Genomic DNA, 19,066 nt, shown 5'->3' with positions numbered 1-19,066 from the left:
ATTGTGTGTGGTCCCAGGTGCCTCTCTGTCCTCTGCTGATCAGGAGGGGCTGACTGCACTTAGCTGGGCCTGTCTGAAAGGCCAGAAAGACGCCGTGCAGCTTCTGGTGGAGGCAGGCGCAGACCTGAACCAACCAGACAAACAGGGACGGACTCCTCTCGACCTAGCTGCTCTTAATGGGGATGCAGATACAGTGGGTTTCATGCTGTTGGTTAGCTAATATCATCTTGATAATGGAAAATATATATATAAAGATGTCTGTCTTTATTTGATATTATTTTTTTGCATTTACTTGTAAATATTCTTTACCAAAAAGAGGGATTTTCCCTTCTCCCTGTGTATACTTGACAATAAGTTGCAAAACATTGTAATTGTTAAAGATGATTAGACAAAAATACAAAATATATAATCATCTCATACGCACAACCACACATTTTAAACTTTTTTAGACAAATGAAACAAATCATAATTGTTAAAATAATTATAATAATAATTAGCAAATGCAACACAGGATGTCAATTTGCAATCACAGTTCATGTGGTGTAAAAAAACTTCAATGCGAGCATTTTGACACTCATTAATGTAATCTAATTATCAGCAGGACAGTAATTAAAACAATCTAATTATCAAGAACTTTCTAAATCATCAGGATATAAAGGAGCTGACAGAAGCTTTACTAAAGTTAGCTAATGTAGTGACGCATACAGTGTGTAATCAACCAAATGATTGAAATATCCAACAACTTTTTCATTGCTCAAATCTTAAATATAAATATAACATGTTGTTATTATTCTATACGTGGTCAGGTGCATTGTCTGGTGGAACATGGAGCAGTGCTGGAAAGGGCCGACAACAACGGTACCAGAGGTTCAGACAGGACGACGGGCTGCCAGAACCCGGCCCTGGTGGCCTCGCTGCTTAAGAAAGGATCAAAGATGGGTATAAACACCATGCTTACCATAACAGCCCCACAGTAAATCCCACCTCTACAAATTGTATACTCAACACAAAATGTTCCAAAGGCTGTTTAATATTATACGACACAGTTAAAAAAGCTCCAATAACTGAAGTGCAGCCTCTAAAATGAGCGTAAAGTTAAATCCACACCTCTCTGGGTAAACCCCTACTGTATTCATATTTGTATCTGACTTCAACCAATCAATGAAGACACAGCTCACTTGAATAGCTTTGTATTATGTGCTATGCTTTTGCACCTGCACACTCTGCATTTATATTACTTTATAACTGCCTATTTTATTTCCATGCAGTATATTGTTAGTCCCTATTTTGCAGCACCTGCAGTTTACATCCACTTCTCTAACTCCCTCTTCACCTCTATCTCTCTCTCTCTCCATCAACCGAAAGGCTACAGAACGGCTCCGCATGATCGATCAGGTACATGATTTATGCAAGACACAAAGTAAAAGAGACAAGGCGAGACAGTTAATAGAAAGATAAATATTTGTACCCCTTCATCAGGTCATGCTACGTGGGCTATGGCTTCCTCCAAACCAGATATTCTCCTCATCCTGCTGCAGAAGCTGATGGAGGAGGGTAACATACTTTACAAGGTATGTTATAGTAAATGTTAAAGAGTGTGTTGTGAAGGTGTGGCAAAGCTGGCAGCCTTCTATTTGAACAGACTCCAAAACGAGGTGTTTTTGTGGATTATTTGTTTAAAATTGTCTTCCCCTCTGTCTGTTATTTTCTCTCCCTCTTCCTGTGTGTGTCTCAGAAGGGACGTATGAAGGAGGCAGGCCAGCGTTATCAGTATGCCCTGAGGAAGCTACCTCGTGAGGGGCAAGGAGAGGAGCTGAAAGGGCTCAAAGACCTGCGGGTCTCCCTCTATTTAAACCTTTCCCGCTGCCGCAGGAAAACCAATGTAAGGCCCCCAGATGTATCAAACTCCTCATGCACTATTTAACACTAGCAGGTTTATTAGACGCTGAGGGGATGGCACGAGGGCTAGCAAGGGAAGGTAGATGGTTCCTTAAGATATATAATTGTATCAACATAAAAAGATAATGTCAGCAGCAGTATAGCTCACTGTAAAAATATCTCTGCTTTTCAGATCTAATTTCATGTCTCCCCAGTAAACAGAATGTACGTGTAAGACCTGAAAGCAGGTGGTGACATAATGAATAACTGTGTGCTGTTAGTGTTGAGATAGATGTGTGTGGCCTGCAGCCAGGTTTGGAACCCACCCTGGTGATGACAGACGTCCTAACAGACTGTGTAAAAATGCCATCCTTGGGGTCACTGTGGCCGATGAATAATGGAGCAGATAATGTGATGTGATAAGGTCACTCTCTCTGGCAGACCGAGCGCACTCTCTTTCTCTGTGTCTCTACAGGGGGTTATTTACAGTGGACGTGAGAGTGGGCTGGCTAAATCCACATATTATATCAGAATGCAGGCAGTAAGGGCCAGCAGTGAGACTACATGATACCATCATTAAACATTCAGCAGCAATGTTCACAATCTCACATTCAAGGCTGCCATTTTGACCTCTCTCTCAAGGACAGAATCACAATGTGTTCGTGTCATTAAATATTCACCTGAGAGTGATGATGAGAGCAGTAAAAAACAGCAGAAAAACCAGCTGCTCCCTGTCTAGTTCTTCTCCCACTCTTTCTGTTCCTGGTCAATAAATGCAGCGCGAGTTCTGTTTCATTAAACAGGCTTCGATCTTCAGATTCATATAATGAAAATGCGAACACAAACACTATTTTTATCGGAATTGGCTCAGACCATTTCTGCAAAACAAATATTTTTCACTCTAGTCACTTAACCTCACAGCTGATCATACAGTGGGTCTGTTTGTTACTGTACTGCGTCTAATATTTTAAATTGAAATTCAAACTGCACTCTGCACTTTCCTATCTGAAAACACAGGATTTTGGAATAGCTGAGGAGTTTGCAACAAAAGCCTTGGAACTCAAGCCCAGGTCTTATGAAGCGTATTATGCCAGAGCACGTGCCAAGAGGAGTAGCAGGTACAACCATATTAAATTAAGTATATTATTTCAAAGCAGAATCATTTTGCTGAATGGAAAGTTATTTTTGCAAGAATCAGCAATTCACTGGGGTGCTGTAAATTAAGTATTTTTGAAGTTCTTTTGTCCAATTTCTCTGTCCTTCCCAGGCAGTTTGCTGCAGCGCTGGCAGACCTCCACGAAGCAGCACGACTCTCCCCGTCCAACCGGGAGATCCGGCGCCTGCTGGTACGGGTAGAGGAGGAATGCAAACATCATCAGAAGATATCCAGCAACAACACGACACAAGGTTACAACAGGGACCCACACACCCACCACCATCAAGCCACAGAGGAGGAGACAGACGTCTATTCACAGGGAAGTCTGGAGAGGCAAGTCCCCGCAGAGCAAACTGATGCAGAGAAGGAGGAAGAGAAGGAGGATGGTGAGGAGGTGAGCCTGCAGTGTGGGAAAAGTCCAGAATTTTGGCCACTGAATCCGTACGCTCCAAACAGGACTCTCCCTGGAGGTGTGGCCTTTGGTTTGGCAGATCAGTCGCCATGTTATCCTCAAGAGGAATATGTGCAGAACCAACTGTTTGTGGAAATGCCTGAGCCTGTTCCTGCTATCAACAGGCAGACCCAGAACCAGAGCAGCAGGACTCATCACCACTGCCACTCCCTGCAGTCAGGGAGCAGAGTTGGGGGCAGGCCTCTCTCTCTGTGCGGTCCATCCAGTCCTTTGCCAGGCAGACACATCTCCACCTCCCTGAGGCCAACACCGGTGATGGGTATTGACATCGGCCCTGGATCAGCCAACGAACATTCTGGACACAGCCCCACTGAGCACTATCACCCCATGTCCCCCAACAGCTCCTCACCACCTGGGCCTCTCCAGATGTATCAGCCCCGCTCCTCCAGCTTCTCCAGGGGCTCTGACAGACTCTCCACCCACTCTGTGGCTCTGGAGGGCCTGGCTCTCGCTCTGGGGTCTGGTATAGAGGTTAGGAGGGAGGGCGGTGGAGGAGGAACAGCAGGCTCAAGGGGCTCCAGCTCCAGTCAGGCCTCCAGTGGGAACCTATCAGACGGTGGCAGACAGCAGGTACAGGACGCTCCATGCCCCATTAAGAGCAGTGGTAGCTTCAAGACAAAACCTGAGCTAAAGCCTCGGCCCTTTATGGGGGTAATGGACAAATCAGTGCGAGTCCAGGGCCAGCAGACCTCTGGCCTGAGCCGACAGGGACAGGGGGGAGGAGGGGTAGAGAGTTTCAGCATGTCAGTGATGGAGTTTCAAGGGTTCAACAACGACTTCAAACGTGCTTCATTCCAGGAGCAGCTCTCTGGAAGTCAGGCCAACAGCCAGCAGCAGGGCCGGGACTTTGGAGAGCGGCTCCACCAGAGAGAGGCCAGAGGCACCACGTCCTCCCAGCTTCGCTTCCCTGAAGGAAGGCACAGACAGGCGAGCCTAACAAGAGACAACCCGGCTCTGCATATGGCTCCCATCAAACCCAAACGCTCATTTATAGAGTCCAACGTCTGAATATAGTTTATCAAAGCACAGATACAGGCCATTTTCAACAAACTAAGTCCCACATAAGGTAGCAAGGGAGACTGGTTTGAGAACAGTCCCTTCCCTGAGCCTGTTTTGTAGAGTTATGCTGCTGCACTGCATTTACAATCTAGAACCAGTGTTCAACTCAGGCTACTATGCTTTTGCTTTACTTACATGTCTACAGCTACACTAGTGTATTCAATAAAACCTGACATACCTTAAGTAGGGATTTAAAAAATAAGTAGTATATTGTCTAAACTTTTAATTTATTATATCAAATATAAAGTCAGAGAAAGCTTTGTGCACGAATATAAAAACCTCATGTTATTAGTTGCAGGATATGACCATTTCTATTGTCAAGTGTCTTTTAAAAAACATTTATATTTGTACGGTGTACACTATATTTGCAGATTATATATTTCCCTGTAAGTGGTTATCTGTCAGCATTACGGGCTTAAAAAGAAATTACTTTGTGAACTTGAGATTCTTTTTCTTGGTACATTTGATAAAAAAAAGGCACTGTACATGACATTGTTGGAAACTTATTGTCATAATCTACTACTGAATTGATTGCTTCAATATTCACAGTATATGTTTATTTATTTTTGCATAGCAGAGAACATATTCATATGGAGTGTTTATTGATTTATTTGGACACAGAGAGAGCAATTACACGAGCAACAGTTGCAGTATAACAACTCTTAAGAGACGTCTTACACTGCTGTATGTCCATAGTTATCATATACCCTTTTCAGAGTCATACTATGGATTACAGAATGTTACCACATCATTAGTGTGGTATAATAAAATATTAATGGAGGACTACATTTCTACATCTACTTCTTTCACAGTAAAATCCATAAAATGTTGCCTAGTGTGTATGGATGGATGAAAGGTTTTGTCCTTTACAGTAAAACCTAACCTGTAAGTAAGCCATCAAATTAAATTACTTGTATATAAAATGCTGACACTGCAATTTCTGAATATTGCGGAAATGTCTTCATTGATATCATCAAAAGCTGGATGTTAGCTTGTACAGGAAAGTAAACCCTCAACTACTTTGGCCAAGCACTATTCCCATACGGTTTGTTATAAGCAAGGTCCTGCAATGTTCAGACAACCTAAAAAAACACATATATGTATGTAATATATGTAATGCTTCCCAGCAGGTAGTGGAAATAGTTGTTTTCAGAAAGATAACAATCATTACTAATTTGCAATTAAAGCTCCAGTAAACTATATTTCTAGGGGTTGTTTTATTACGGATCCAACCGTAAATCCAACACCCCAGGTTGTAGCTCTATGTAGCTTTCACTTACAGCTCATTGTTTTTGGTTATTCAGATCTATATATATATGCCACTGGGTTGGATTCCCTTGAAACCAATAAAACGAGGCAGTGGAAACCACTTGTGTGTGGTCACCAAAATAAAATAAAAATGAAAGTGAAAAAGTTTTAAGATTTAAAAAAATTAGGTTTAGCAAAATATCTACCTGTGTAGATACCTGCTAGCTAGATCACCAGAAATTGTGAACCTGTTGAAGATTATAAAAAACTAAATGTTATTATTAATTTGGGAGCCTGCAGTCTTGCTGACATACTGTGTAATTCTTTATAGGCATGCTTTTTCTGTACAGACCTCAAAAATGACCTGAAAATAAAGTAAATGAGTGGCTGGTAAAGAAAGTCCAGCATTTAGCAAAGCAAGAAAGTAGTAAGGTACTTTTGAGTAATAGGCAGACCAACTTAGATGAAAGGCAAGTCAATATTAAACGTGCAGAAACACATTTTTTTGCCACTTGGGGGCAGCAGAGACGAGTTGTGAAAACGTTGACATATCACCTTTTAGATTAATATGGCAAACTTGTCAGCAAACAGTTCCTTATATCCAGTAGTTACAGAGCAACATGAACATTCATTTGGAGTCATGTTTTTGGCCACCTGGTGAATGTTAGTCCAAAATTAACTCTCTCTACCAACTCTGTCTCTTTAGCTCTAGCTCCACTATGTTCACCAGTTATATATATCATAGTAAAGTTGCAGGCTGGAGAGCTAAAAAGACGTGAAGCTTGCTATAAAGCTTTGTTAATATAAAAATAATAATAATTATAGCCACTTTAAACTTGCATTCTTGTGGTGCTCAAAAAAAGAGCACTCCCCTAGGATGTCCATATTGCTCTGTATCTACTTGATGTGTAAGCCGGCAACATTTTAGCCATAAAAAAAAATCATAAGCCGAAAGTACATTTACAGTTTGCCATTTTCCTCCCCAGTGTTCAAAAATTGCAGCTTTACAAATGAATGCAAAAAAGTGCCACAAATGGAACAAAATCACACACACTTGTATCTGACATGCTGTGGCATCCCTGGGAGCACTGTATTCTGGTTTCTGTCTACTTTAGGGAAAATATTTGGAGCACTGTGGGTCAAAGGTGTTGCAGATGCTAGTGGCTGGTCTTCCAGCGGCCAATAGCCATCTTCAGGGTGTGGTTAGGGGTGAGCAGAGTGGTCAGTAAGGGGAGGTTGGTCATGGGGCTGGAGCGGTTCTTAGTGTTGATCCAGCTCTCGATGGCGTCTCTTTCATATGAGTATCCATCTGTTGGGAAATATTTACAGTCTACTCAAAGTACTCAAACAGACAACTTTAGAGTCTGTGTCTCATGAGCTGACTCTAATTTAAATATTTAAATGTCATTATATGTAAACTTTGTTAAGTGGAATAGGTCTGATTTTTGCTTACCAGCAGCAATGACTGGTTCCCTCATCAGCTCTCTGGTGATTGGACAAAGGAACTCATCAGGAATGCCTGAACACAGTGAATCACTCTTCAGCTCCTCCACCTTTCTCAGGAGTTTATTGCGCAGGCCAACTGACTCTACACACACACACACACACACACACACACACACACACACACACACACACACACACATACACATACACATACACATACACATACACATACACATACACATACACATACACATAACACACACACACACACACACACACACACACACACACACACACACACACAAGACAATAAGGAAATGAGACAGAATTGAGACTTTGTGGGCTCTCATTAAAATAGAAGCCACTGGAGCATCAAGTGGAACAAGCTGAACTGACCTGAACACTACCATATACAATAATATCAATATCAAGGTTTTGAGCATTTGTTATTCCTGCGTTGAGCACTTTTCCCTCTTGGATGGCAAATGTGAGCGTGGGTGAGAGTGAACATGTTGGGAGCAGATCAAGTCTGCTCACTGTCTGTCCAATTCAAAGTTAAATACTTAACAGGCACTCGAGGGCATTTTAATTGGAATACAGTTGTTTCAGTAACATTGTTTAGCAGAGCCGGATAAATTACAAGTATTTATTAAAAAATTTACAATGAATAAAATAAAGAGCTAAGTACAGCTGAATACAAAACACTTTGTAGACTCCCTGATCATCTTGCTGGTACACTGTGTTTCATTTTGTTGCTGCCTCTTTAGAAGGAAAGCACACTTTATTGATTTCACTCCCACCTTTGAAAAATATGCCTGTTTCTCTCTCTTTTATTGCAGTAGATGAAACATGTTGCTACTCAGTACCGTTCTCTAAGTTAGTTCAGCAAAAAACATGGGATTTATGCTACGTTACTAAAAACAGAACAATGTGAACACAAGCTGTCACAGCACTGAAGCTGTGTAAACTGAGGAGTGATTGACAGCGACTGTGGGATGGAAATGACGGCATGGCAATACAACAAACATTTGCTGACAACTACATGACGAATACTGGCCTAGCTGGTAGACTGACATCAACAACACAACACTCCTACTTTAGTGGTTGCAAATCTTGCGGAAAAAAGCCAAAAATATACATGGTAAAACAAAAAAATAAACATTTCAGACAGACTTGGAACCAAGAAGACCTAATGATATTAGGTGCAAATCCACTTTAGACCATATGGGAAATACTGTTTTGGAGATTGTATTATGTAACTGATGAAGTGCTCCAGATTAAAGTCAGAACTGCTGAGGCCCCAAAGCCGAGCACTCTCGCAGTGCAGCCTAATATTATGTAATCTTGCTGAGTAAAACCTCCATCAACATTCAATCATTCCTTTACCCTTACTTTGATTTAATGTGTCGCCTTTTATCCATGTAAATAGGTACAAAAACCGTAATCCACACACGTCTATGTCCATTCTCACAAGACACCAGGCATGTAATACCCATAAGACTGGGTTTACATTCTTATCTTTCAGACAAAAGCATAAGGACTGTGAGAAAACGAGGGACTGAAGAAGTGGCATTGCACTCGCCAATCAGCGTGTGATGTTTGTCTTCCTCACCTATGTGCAGCTCTGACGCCAGCGTTTCCTTGGTGAGATTGAGCAGCTCTGTCCCATCTATGTTGTTGGCTGTGAATGTGCCCACCAATCCCTCGAGGCCTTCCTCCGCCAGCCACACTGACACATCCTCCTCCGACCAATCGCTGACCAGCAGCTTCGATCTGCGCAATGAGGTTCTCCCTGAGAGGGTGAATCAAAGCAAGACGGTCAAGCCCTTGACAGCTGCAGCACCTTTTGAAAAATGGCCAAATATTCTCCATGCAAGACTATCCTGGAATCCTGCTGACAAATTATTGATTAGGGGGCTGTGGCTAGCACAGCTTGTATAATAATATAAATAAACGTCTGGAGGTCTCATTGATGTCTTTATTGACACAGGGTGAAACTAAAAGGTGAAAAGGAGCTTGTACATCGCAGACAGAAATGCTCGGCCAAACCAAGACTCCTGCACCTGCTGCTAAATATATAACCATTCCTAATTATATAAAATAAATTATAAATACTTTTAGTTTTTGTATGGTATCTTTTTCATTAGCAAGTAAGTAGTATTTGTTCCTTCCTACCGTCACTTGACGTCAGAGCAGAATTCTCTGAAACACAAAAAAAGGAAGAAGTCACTGTAAACATGAGCAATGCAATGTAATCTTTGAGCAAACTTGCAACACTTGAGACTGAAGAGTGATTAAGGAATGGAGCCCTCTTGTACATAACACCCGTGTCCTTCACCACAAGATGACACTAGTTTATCACAACATCTCAACACACAGAGGAAATAAACTAGTACTACTAGCACTGGAGGTGCAACTCTTCCAATAGGACTTCTAAAAAAAAGCCATATTTAACAAAGAATATATGCAGCATCTTAAAGATTTTCTGCAGATTTACAGAGCTGGCAAACAGAATACCACCTGGACGTGAAGACAGGGGCAATAAAGCCTGGTGTGACTGCAGAATCCTGTTTGCTGTTGTTTAGTGTACATTTTGCATTTTAAAAAGGAACTATTTATCTTCCTTTCAAGTGTCAAAAAAACAATATTTAAGATAAAAAGAAAACTAACCAAGCATCGACTTCCCGACTTTCCGATGGACACAAGGTGGAGTACAGGAGACAGACAGAAAAATAGATTACAAGACAAAACAAATGTAATGAATAATCAAAATATAAATGTAACTCTATTGGAGTAGTGTGTGTGTGTGTGTGTGTGTGTGTGTGTGTGTGTGTGTGTTTTTCCAACCATGGCCACTGCATCCGTCCTCCAGTCTCCAGATGTTTACAGTTTTATCCATGGATCCTGTAGCAATCAGTGGTGAAGTCGGAGAGAAGGCGCATGCTGTCACGTACCTGCAGCAAAGGACAGTAATCACCTGGATGCTTGTTCTGTTAACAATGAGGTGTAACTTTAGCCCTAATATATCAATTGAAAAGGCCAAGCAAGTGAAGTGAAACTGAAACATTGTTCTTTAAAGCAATATTAAAAGATAATAAGGATTCTGTGAACATAAGATACAGGGTTAAAAGGTGGGAACAATGTTCAGACCTAAATATGTAGCAATGGTGGAAATGTTCTCCATCTGAAGGCCAATTCAGTGATGGCTTACCACGTCAAAGGCTGCAATAAGATCTAAATACGGATTAAAACCACATTTTCAGTAGATTCAAGAGTCAAGGCAACGTTAACGACGACAATCTCTCTAAAACCTAAGCTGGATTGCTCAGAAATGTTGATCCACAAAAGCTAGTTGGCTTAAAACAACAGCTCTAAAAGCCTCCAATAAGAGTTCAGTGAAAGGCATGAACTAACTCAACCTCAAGAGACACAGTTATCAGCTTGTCTAAAGTCAAATGAGTTTCCTGGAGGTATTTTGTCAAGTGTTGTCATTCACTTTTTTGCCATTTATTCACTTTCTCTCAACTTGCCGCATCTACTTCCACTTCACTTACTGATTTTTCTAAGATGACTTTCTTTTTCCTAACTGAAAGGAAATGAGCGTTCTGCCTTTCAATCACAGGTGGCTTGATGGACTTAAATAGCTTGTAAGTGTGATCATTCAGCTATCGTGTATACTGTATGTGCGTATGTGTGTAGGGGGAGGGACACAGTAATAACAGTCCTACCTTTTTATAAAATGCATATTTTGTGACCACACTGGGTCATAATCTGTTAAAGGTGCTTTCTGTGGTGGGTCTGTCTTCCCTACAAGTCATATGACATCTAATGATCATGTTTTTATATAACAGAACAATTTGTGGTATTAAAACACTAATAAAACCAGTCTGGAAATATATCAGTGTGACGTCTTATTATAGTGGTCCAGATATTTGTGGAATTAAAAAAAAAAACTACACAAAATAGGTTAAGAAATGTGTTTTCTCAGTGCATCTTGCAGTGGATTTTACCCCGAAATATGTTTATTAAAGACAGACTGAACTAGTGTAACCTCAGTTTACACCAGTTGCCAGAGAAACTGTGAAAGACCTCTTTTAGGAATTCTACACAAATATGTAGTGTGTAAAAGTTGGAGTGTAAACAGGGGAGAGCAATATGGACAACATTAATATTGCCAGAACTATCACAGCATTATCGCATTATTAATATGTTATGATATTTAAAGGTTTTAATATTTTCAGACAATTAAAACGGTGGCTTAACCTATTGATTTCAAAGTTTTTTTGTGTTTTGCCAGAAAAACATACACTTATAACTTTGCTCTAAATATGTTTTTGAATATCAAAGATCTGAAGATTTGATTCAAATTTCAAATTTAACTAATTAAACCACAATATCTCACAATTAAGTTTTGTCATGATACAAATATGGGAAAAGACAATAAATTATATCATCAATTAATACAAACACAATACTATACACAAGATATTCCGTCTGGCATGAGAAGAGATTAAATCAACATATTTCCCTTGGGGCTTTTACAAATTCATGCTTACATTTAATAAGAAAATCCAGTAAACAAACCTTATGTACATAACATATATGACTATTTACCTCTCGTGCTGGTTCAGAGTGTAAAGCAAAATTCCATTCTTCTGCAAACAGACAAAGTGGAGCGCAAAAAAAACAAGAAAGAACTTATGAGCAATATGTAACATAAGTCTATGGTAAAACATTTTACTATTACGAAAATCAGTAAAAAAAGAGAGGTACTTACAGCATCATACACTGTAACTGTTTTGTCCACAGAGCTGAAGGAAATAAAAAGATAAAACTATGTATATAAGTAATATTAAAGTAACAGAGTATTTGTACAAGTTCAGATCCACATTCCCTTGTTGAGAAATACAGCAATCCATGTCTCCCTCTAGTGGTTCTACTTAAGTCCTGCACTCTTTTAGCTGTGCACTTGTATCGTAATGATGGCCTACTTATATGTCCAAACAATCTATATTTTACATCGATTTCTTGATCCTAAATAGATCAAAACATGGATACAGATCTATTTAAGATCAAGAGATTAGTGTAAAATATAGATGTAGCATATGGCTAGCAAATCCAGCAATTTCTTGGGAATTTTCTTAAGGGAATCTGAATGGTTAGAAATCTTTTAAATATGCCTATTAAAATGGAACATACAGTTGCCTTTGCATGTTTTATCGCATTAAATACAATTTGTATGTAATGGTTTACATGAAAATGTATTTGAAACTTTCTTTAAATAGGCATTTATTGAGATGTTTTGAGAGACTGATCAAGACATTCATCACCGCCACACTGCCCACCACCCTGGATCCACTACAGTTCGCATACCGGCCGGACAGATCCACAGATGACACCATAACCTTTCTCCTCCACAAGACCCTGTCCCATGTGGACACTGGTAAGGGAAACTATGAGAGAGTGCTGTTTGTTGACTACAGCTCAGCATTTAATACCATAGTCCCCTCCAGACTGGCCTCCAAACTGCTTGACCTAGGTCTGGACTCCTCCCTGTGCAGGTGGATCTACAGCTTCCTGATCAGCAGACCACAGGTGGTTCGAGCGGGTCACCACACTTCAGCCCCCCTGACTCTCAACACTGGATCCCCCCCAGAGCTGTGTGCTCAGCCCTCTGCTGTACTCGCTGTACACACAGGACTGCGAGGCCACGTCAGACTCCAACATCATCATCAAGTTTGCTGACGACGAGACAGCACGACGACGAGACAGCCTACAGGAGGGAGGTCTCCCACCTGGAGGACTGGTGTCGGGATAACCACCTCCTGCTGAACGTCAGCAAAACTAAGGAACTGATTGTGGACTTGAGCAGGAAACAGCAGAGGGACTTCCATCCACTCACTATCTGTGGCTCTGAGGTGGAAAGAGTGGACACTTTCAGATACCTGGGAGTGACCATCTCACAGGACCTGTCATGGACTCATCACCTGAACACCATTGTGAAGAAAGCCAGACAGCGTCTCTACCTCCTCAGACGCCTCAAAGACTTTAAGCTCCCTCTCAAGGTGCTCAGGAACTTTTACACCTGCACCATCGAGAGCATCTTGTGTGGGAGCATCACCACCTGGATGGGAAACTGTACCAGGGAGGACTTCATGGCCCTCAAAAGGGTGGTCTGTTCTGCAGAGCGGACCATCAGAACCCCCCTCCCCAACCTGTAGGACATTTACACCAAACTTTGCAGGTTAAGTGCCAAGAAGATCCTCAAACAGCCCAGTCACCCCGGACACTCTCTCTTCTCTCTACTGCCATCAGGTCGGTGTTTCCGATGCCTGAGACAAAGACTGAAGAAGAGTTTCTATCCACATGCCATCCGCCTGCTCAACTCTGAGCCTTAACTGGACTTAAAAACCACTGCACCACTGTACTTGACTCACATAGCTGCTTTCAATACTGTAAATGTGTGTATATATACAAGCTATCCCCCTGTAAGTTTACACTTGGAGTTTACAGTCTATATTTTATATGTTATATTACAGTCTATATTTTATATTACAGTCTTCATTTTATTTTTCTCAGTTTTATATTTACACTTATATTGTTTACCTTGTGTGTTATGTGCAATTACTACTGTTTTACTGTTGTATTTCTTTTTTTTACTACTGCAGGTACAAAGAATACATTTCACTGTGCATTGTACTATGTATAACTGTGCATGTGACAAATAAAATCTTATCTTGTCTTATCTTATCTTATCATTTCTATCACAGTGAACATATTGTCTGTTTCTTTTTGTCAGAGCTGTGTTATTGTGTGATAAATAAGACAACTGTGAGCTAAGACTATTTTTAAAATGATAACTGTTATGGGTTACTTATTTCAAGCATGTTTTAGTCTCTATAAATTTATTGCCATACTGCACTGGTACAGACAGATAATATTGGCGGCCTAGTAAGAAACCAATCTAAAAACCTAACATCAATTCTGGAGAATGGAGAAACTTTGAGAATATACAATCCATATTAAGAGGCTAAAACATTCAAAAGTAATTAATATGTTTCCTAAACCTTCTTAAAAGATCCTACCCAGACACCAGCAACTGCCCATCTGAGGAGTACGCACAGGAGAGGACCGGAGCCGACTGGCTACTTAACGTGTGAAGGAGCTGCATTTTATAAGCTTTAAGAGAGAAAAAACAACTGTAGTTATGCACAAACACAGACAGACACACAAACACACACAACAGAATTAAACCATCTCTCTGACCAATGTCAAATTGACAAAAAAAAAAAAAATCCACAAAAAACAATGAGACAAAAAGATAGAAAGTAAAAAGAACTACTGAATGCAGAAAAGTAAGTAAATGTAATATGCTAAATCTGTGTATAAATACAAGAACATAATAGCATGAAAAGTACAGACAAAAGATTTGGACTCGCAGCTACCCTGGATTTGTTTAAAATAAAATATACTTGTATTTGGCAGGTGTAATTTGTCTTGATATATTGGTGCTGATATATTACAAACTAGTTACACAAATGAAGGATTGTACCTCTGAGGGCTGTAATCAGACTGAAGTTAATTGATACAGAAACTGCACACATCAATATTCAGCATCAGACATGTCTCTAGACAGCTACTGTAGTAGCTGAGTGGAGTTTCTCCACTGTTCAGACTATAACACACAACACCTCACATACATTATAATAGTCAAATGTCTTGTAAAGCAGCACTACGGTTGTTAACTATATACGAAGTCTGAAACACAGCGACAGTGCACATGGATAATCTAAGTTTACAATCTTGGCTGATATCTATAAAAGGTTATAATAACGGCATTCATTAGAGACAGAGAGTGTTACTTTACCTCCAGAGCTGAACTTGTTAATTGCCCAGATCTTAAGCTGACTGTCTTGCCCACATGATGCCAGACGAAACTGCACCATTTTATCCCCTAAAAGTGAAAAATATTGCACATTGATACTGAACATCAATCTTTCACAAACAACAATCTCACATAATATTAGGAAACCAGTCCGATGTTATTGTCCCCATGGTAAAATTAAACAGAAGGCCAAACAGGTCAGCTGTGCTTCACCAATCTAATGTGACAAACCTTACATAATGGTGGACATCAACATACAGTAATGTTCCTGCCTAAACTACCATCTTCTATAAAGGGATGACATGGGCTAATATTATCACAGATTACTTACTGATGTAGTGATATGATCATGTATGTTGACAGATATGTACCCTTATGTATCTTAATTATAGTTTAATATTTGCATATGTATACATAGTCATTATATTTCCAGTAAACCTGTGTCTAACATCTAAAACATTATTAATGTATGTCATAGTTACTGTTTTAAAAGACATACAGCAATGGTTCTCACCACTGAGGATGCTGGGAGCGAAGGCACAGCAGGTGACCCCCAGGTCGTGGGCATTTTTCTCTGCGTGGAGCTGGTGCATGTCAAGGTCCCACAGACGCAGGTCTCCATAGGTAGAGCCGGTCATAAACACCTGACTGCAGGGGCTGAAGGAGCAGGCTACCATCGTTGTGTCAGTCACTGCTCCGGTCCTTCACAAACACAACCAACAGCATCAACAGGCAAATATTTTTCAACTTAATTCAACTTTATGGCCCTTGTTCGAGTGTAATAACACACTGAACTGGTTGCTGCCTGGATAGCGTGTTATAAAGTGTAAGCTATCATCTTTACCTGCGCAGCTGTCTGGAGGGGAAATCCCACAGAGCCAAAGTGCCATCAGATGCACCAGAAACCAGGTAGGCAGAGTCAGGAGAGAGCGCACAGATCCTCACAGGACTGCGACCAGGATGCTCCAGGACGGCCTCGATCTCACCTGTGTCCATGGACCACACCAACGTGGTTGCATCGGTTGAACATGAGGCAAGGAACTGTCCGCAGGAGCTGAAGCAGCAGCAGTGGACGCTGTAGCCATGGCCCGACAGCGGTGAGAAGGGCAGCTCCGAGAAGTCACGGGTATTGTATATCCTGAGAGTTTTGTCCCCAGAACATGTGGCTAACAGTTTGCCAGAGAAGGCACACCAGTTGACATCGTCTCGATGGTCTTGTAAAGTGCAAATCAGAGATGTCATTTGGACAGCTGGTCCTAAAGTTCACAAAGAGGGAATGAGAAAAAAGGAAAACCATATCATATGTAAATCTAGACACGATATAGCAATATATTCCATCATTCTTTTTTCCACACAGCACAGCAGGGAATGATCAAGTGAATTTAAAGAACACAAGAATATAAAAATGACTGAAATCATTTTGTATTTTTTCCTAATTAGCTCACATTGTTCCCTCTACCGGAGCTGTTTTTAATCTTCTGAGTCAAAGGCAAGTCCAGTTCCAGTCATAAGCAAGTCAAGAGGCAAGTCTTTTTAGGTCTTAATAGTGACATTAACCGTACACAGCATTAGAGCTGCAATCATTAGCCGGTTAGTCGATTTGTTTATTAACAGAATATTTCATCAGCAACTACTTTGACAATAAATCAAAGGTTTGGATAATTTATCAACCATAAATGATAAATATTTGCATGTCCTGGCTTCTCAAATGTGAGAATTTGCTGCTTTTCTGTTTTATGTGATTGAAAAATTAATATCTTTGGTTGTCACATAGTTTTTATTTTACTCAGTGTTATTTTACCCCCCCCCCCCAGTATTTCTACCAGCCCGTCTCCACTGCTCCAGGCCAGGGTTGTCAGTATGCTTTTGCTTTCCAGCTACTTCAACCCTAATCTGTACCTGCCTGGATGCACCTTTCACCTGACCCATACACCTTTCTTGACATGAAATAGTAGGGTATACACAGGTGTTACCGCTGATACCAATTAAAGTTCTGTTTCATTTAGTGTAGCACCGCCTTTCCAGTGAGCCAACATGCACAGCAGCAGCACCCTGACTCTGTTTGACCTGAAGGGAACATAACCTTAATTAGTATCATTGGTAACACCTGTGTTTACCCTACTATTTTATGTGTGAAAGTCTATACCTGTGACATTGCCTTGGGCTTTTGGGAATGGTACACAGGCGTTTTTTTTTCCTATTTTCTGACTATTTGTGGACTAACTGATAAATCAAATTGAAAAAAAAAAAGTTAAAAATAATAAACAGCATTTGAACATTTTTCCTTTCTCAAAGCTGTGAAAATAGTGTTTTAAGTTACTGAGACAACACATATAATAACTGAACACGTAGAGAGATAAATAGTAGAGGTAAATAGCCTGCCTGGCACTGTTGTTGTTTTATTTATTTATGTATGTCTATATATATATATTTTATATTTGTATGTTTTATTTTTTTCAGGGATTTAACTTATTTGTTTTCACTTTCATTCCTCAAGTGAATTCTTCATGGAGTAAAATAAAGTCTACAGCTCTGCCCTCATTACTAGAGACTGTTGGTAACAGTTTAATACAACAGTAATATCAGCAGTCCTCTTAAAGTTTACAAATGGTTCAATAGCAGACCAGGAAGGAAAATACATAGGTTTTCCTTTAACAATCTGGGGGGGAAAGAACCCCCAAACTAAAAAGACCAAGAAAGAGCAGCCGCCATCAGTCCAGCCACAGGGACAGTGCTGTGTGTGTAACGTTGGATACTGTAGCTAAGGCGCAAGCTAACGGTGCAGCAGAGCCGAGAACCAACTATCTTTATAACGTCAAATATTATGAACCAGCGTGGAAGAAAAACTGTGGCAAAACATCCCAACAAGCAAACTGGGAAGGTGAATAAAATGAAATCGATCTGGTGTGTTAACAGACAGCAGTGTATTTTACCTTTCTCCGTCTTGTTGTCCCTTCAGTTGACTGTTGTTTACTTCCTCATCGACCAGCTGACTGTGACGTACGCGGGTTACGTCACCCTTTATGTAATTAGTGTCTGGCGAGTCAGGACTTTTTAATGAGACCTCACATTTTACAGACTTTAGTGGGCGAACAGTATATTAGGTGTAATGTTTTGTAATTGCACTTATTATATTATGTATATTATATATATTGCGCCTTAGCTACTGTATTTCAGCTGCTTAAATGATGCATTGTATTATGTATTCAAATTCAACATAGTGTGTCAGGCACCCATGCGATAGTCTATGCACCATGTGACCACTTGACATGGGCATGGCGGAAAGTATTTTTCCTAGGTACAATTATGAGTTACTTTCAATTTTAGTATTTCAATTGTATTCCATTTACTTCTACTCCACTTCACCTCAGAGGGAAATATTGCACTTTTTACTCTGCTACAATTATTTTGCAGCCTTAGTTACTGATGCAGACATATGATCCAATTATAAAATTGTATGCATTGTCATACTAACCCAATTAAAATTAGCTCCAGCTCAGCTAACTACAACATTAAAATGCTGCTTGTATGTTAATTCAACAAATATAACACTGACAGGGCCACTCTGGATAAAAAGTGCATTTTCTTTCTTAATACTTCTTTACCTTCACTGAAGTAAAATGGCATATGCAGGGCTTGTATTTGTAATGGAGAATTTCCCCATGTGGTATTGTTACTTTTACTTAGGTAAATGATCTAAATACTGACTTTATGCATCGTAGCTGTTGTGAAAACCTTTTTGTTCTTTGAGGTTAAGAGTTTAAAACCTTTTTTAACATCCATAAACAAACTTTTTGTAAGCTGCCACTACTTACAAAATGACATAAAAACTAAATTCTCAACTTATTTTAAATTAATCTAAGCAAACATTTTTAGTTTCTAAAAGGTAAAATACAGTTTCTAAGACAAGCATCCTTGTCAA

The 19,066-nt window shown here is 40.1% G+C and overlaps 2 protein-coding genes across 3 annotated transcripts in view; one reads left to right on the top strand and one right to left on the bottom strand.

Annotated features, from left to right (window-relative positions):
* LOC127351532 (protein TANC1-like) overlaps positions 1-5,353 on the top strand; it is a 33,350-nt gene extending 27,997 nt beyond the window's left edge. For both annotated transcript variants that reach the window (XM_051379145.1, XM_051379144.1), the window contains 7 exons: positions 18-193; positions 807-939; positions 1,366-1,395; positions 1,480-1,571; positions 1,736-1,882; positions 2,896-2,996; positions 3,146-5,353. In XM_051379145.1, coding sequence (XP_051235105.1) covers positions 18-193; positions 807-939; positions 1,366-1,395; positions 1,480-1,571; positions 1,736-1,882; positions 2,896-2,996; positions 3,146-4,514 — 2,048 coding nt within the window. In that variant the 3' untranslated portion in view covers positions 4,515-5,353. The remainder of the gene's footprint in view (positions 1-17; positions 194-806; positions 940-1,365; positions 1,396-1,479; positions 1,572-1,735; positions 1,883-2,895; positions 2,997-3,145) is intronic.
* wdsub1 (WD repeat, sterile alpha motif and U-box domain containing 1) lies at positions 5,159-18,176 on the bottom strand. Its single transcript, XM_051379146.1, has 13 exons — positions 18,078-18,176; positions 15,989-16,400; positions 15,659-15,846; positions 15,127-15,213; positions 14,345-14,438; positions 12,037-12,070; positions 11,874-11,914; positions 10,107-10,213; positions 9,930-9,947; positions 9,435-9,461; positions 8,872-9,051; positions 7,267-7,401; positions 5,159-7,122 (listed from the first exon to the last, which is right to left on the bottom strand). Exons 2-13 carry the CDS (start codon positions 16,384-16,386, stop codon positions 6,971-6,973), a joined length of 1,461 nt encoding a protein of 486 aa, XP_051235106.1. The 5' UTR covers positions 16,387-16,400; positions 18,078-18,176; the 3' UTR covers positions 5,159-6,970.
* Between the last annotated feature and the right edge of the window lie 890 nt (positions 18,177-19,066).

The sequence above is a fragment of the Dicentrarchus labrax genome, unplaced genomic scaffold, assembly GCF_905237075.1.
Source record: "Dicentrarchus labrax unplaced genomic scaffold, dlabrax2021, whole genome shotgun sequence".
In the NCBI taxonomy this organism is placed as follows: domain Eukaryota; kingdom Metazoa; phylum Chordata; class Actinopteri; family Moronidae; genus Dicentrarchus; species Dicentrarchus labrax.
Note: the sequence above shows the minus strand (reverse complement) of the source record. Positions and strands in the feature narration are given on the sequence as shown.

What these genes read in the sequence shown, in the direction of transcription:
- wdsub1 (XM_051379146.1), bottom strand. Translation starts at nt 16,386, where the DNA reads ATGACATCTCTGATTTGCACTTTACAAGACCATCGAGACGATGTCAAC. An exon ending in CGCTCCCAGCATCCTCAGTG is followed by an intron (nt 15,214 to 15,658) that starts GTGAGAACCATT and finishes TTTCACTTTTAG; the next exon opens with GGGATAAAATGGTGCAGTTT. An exon ending in GGCGTCAGAGCTGCACATAG is followed by an intron (nt 7,402 to 8,871) that starts GTGAGGAAGACA and finishes GTGTGTGTGTAG; the next exon opens with AGTCAGTTGGCCTGCGCAAT.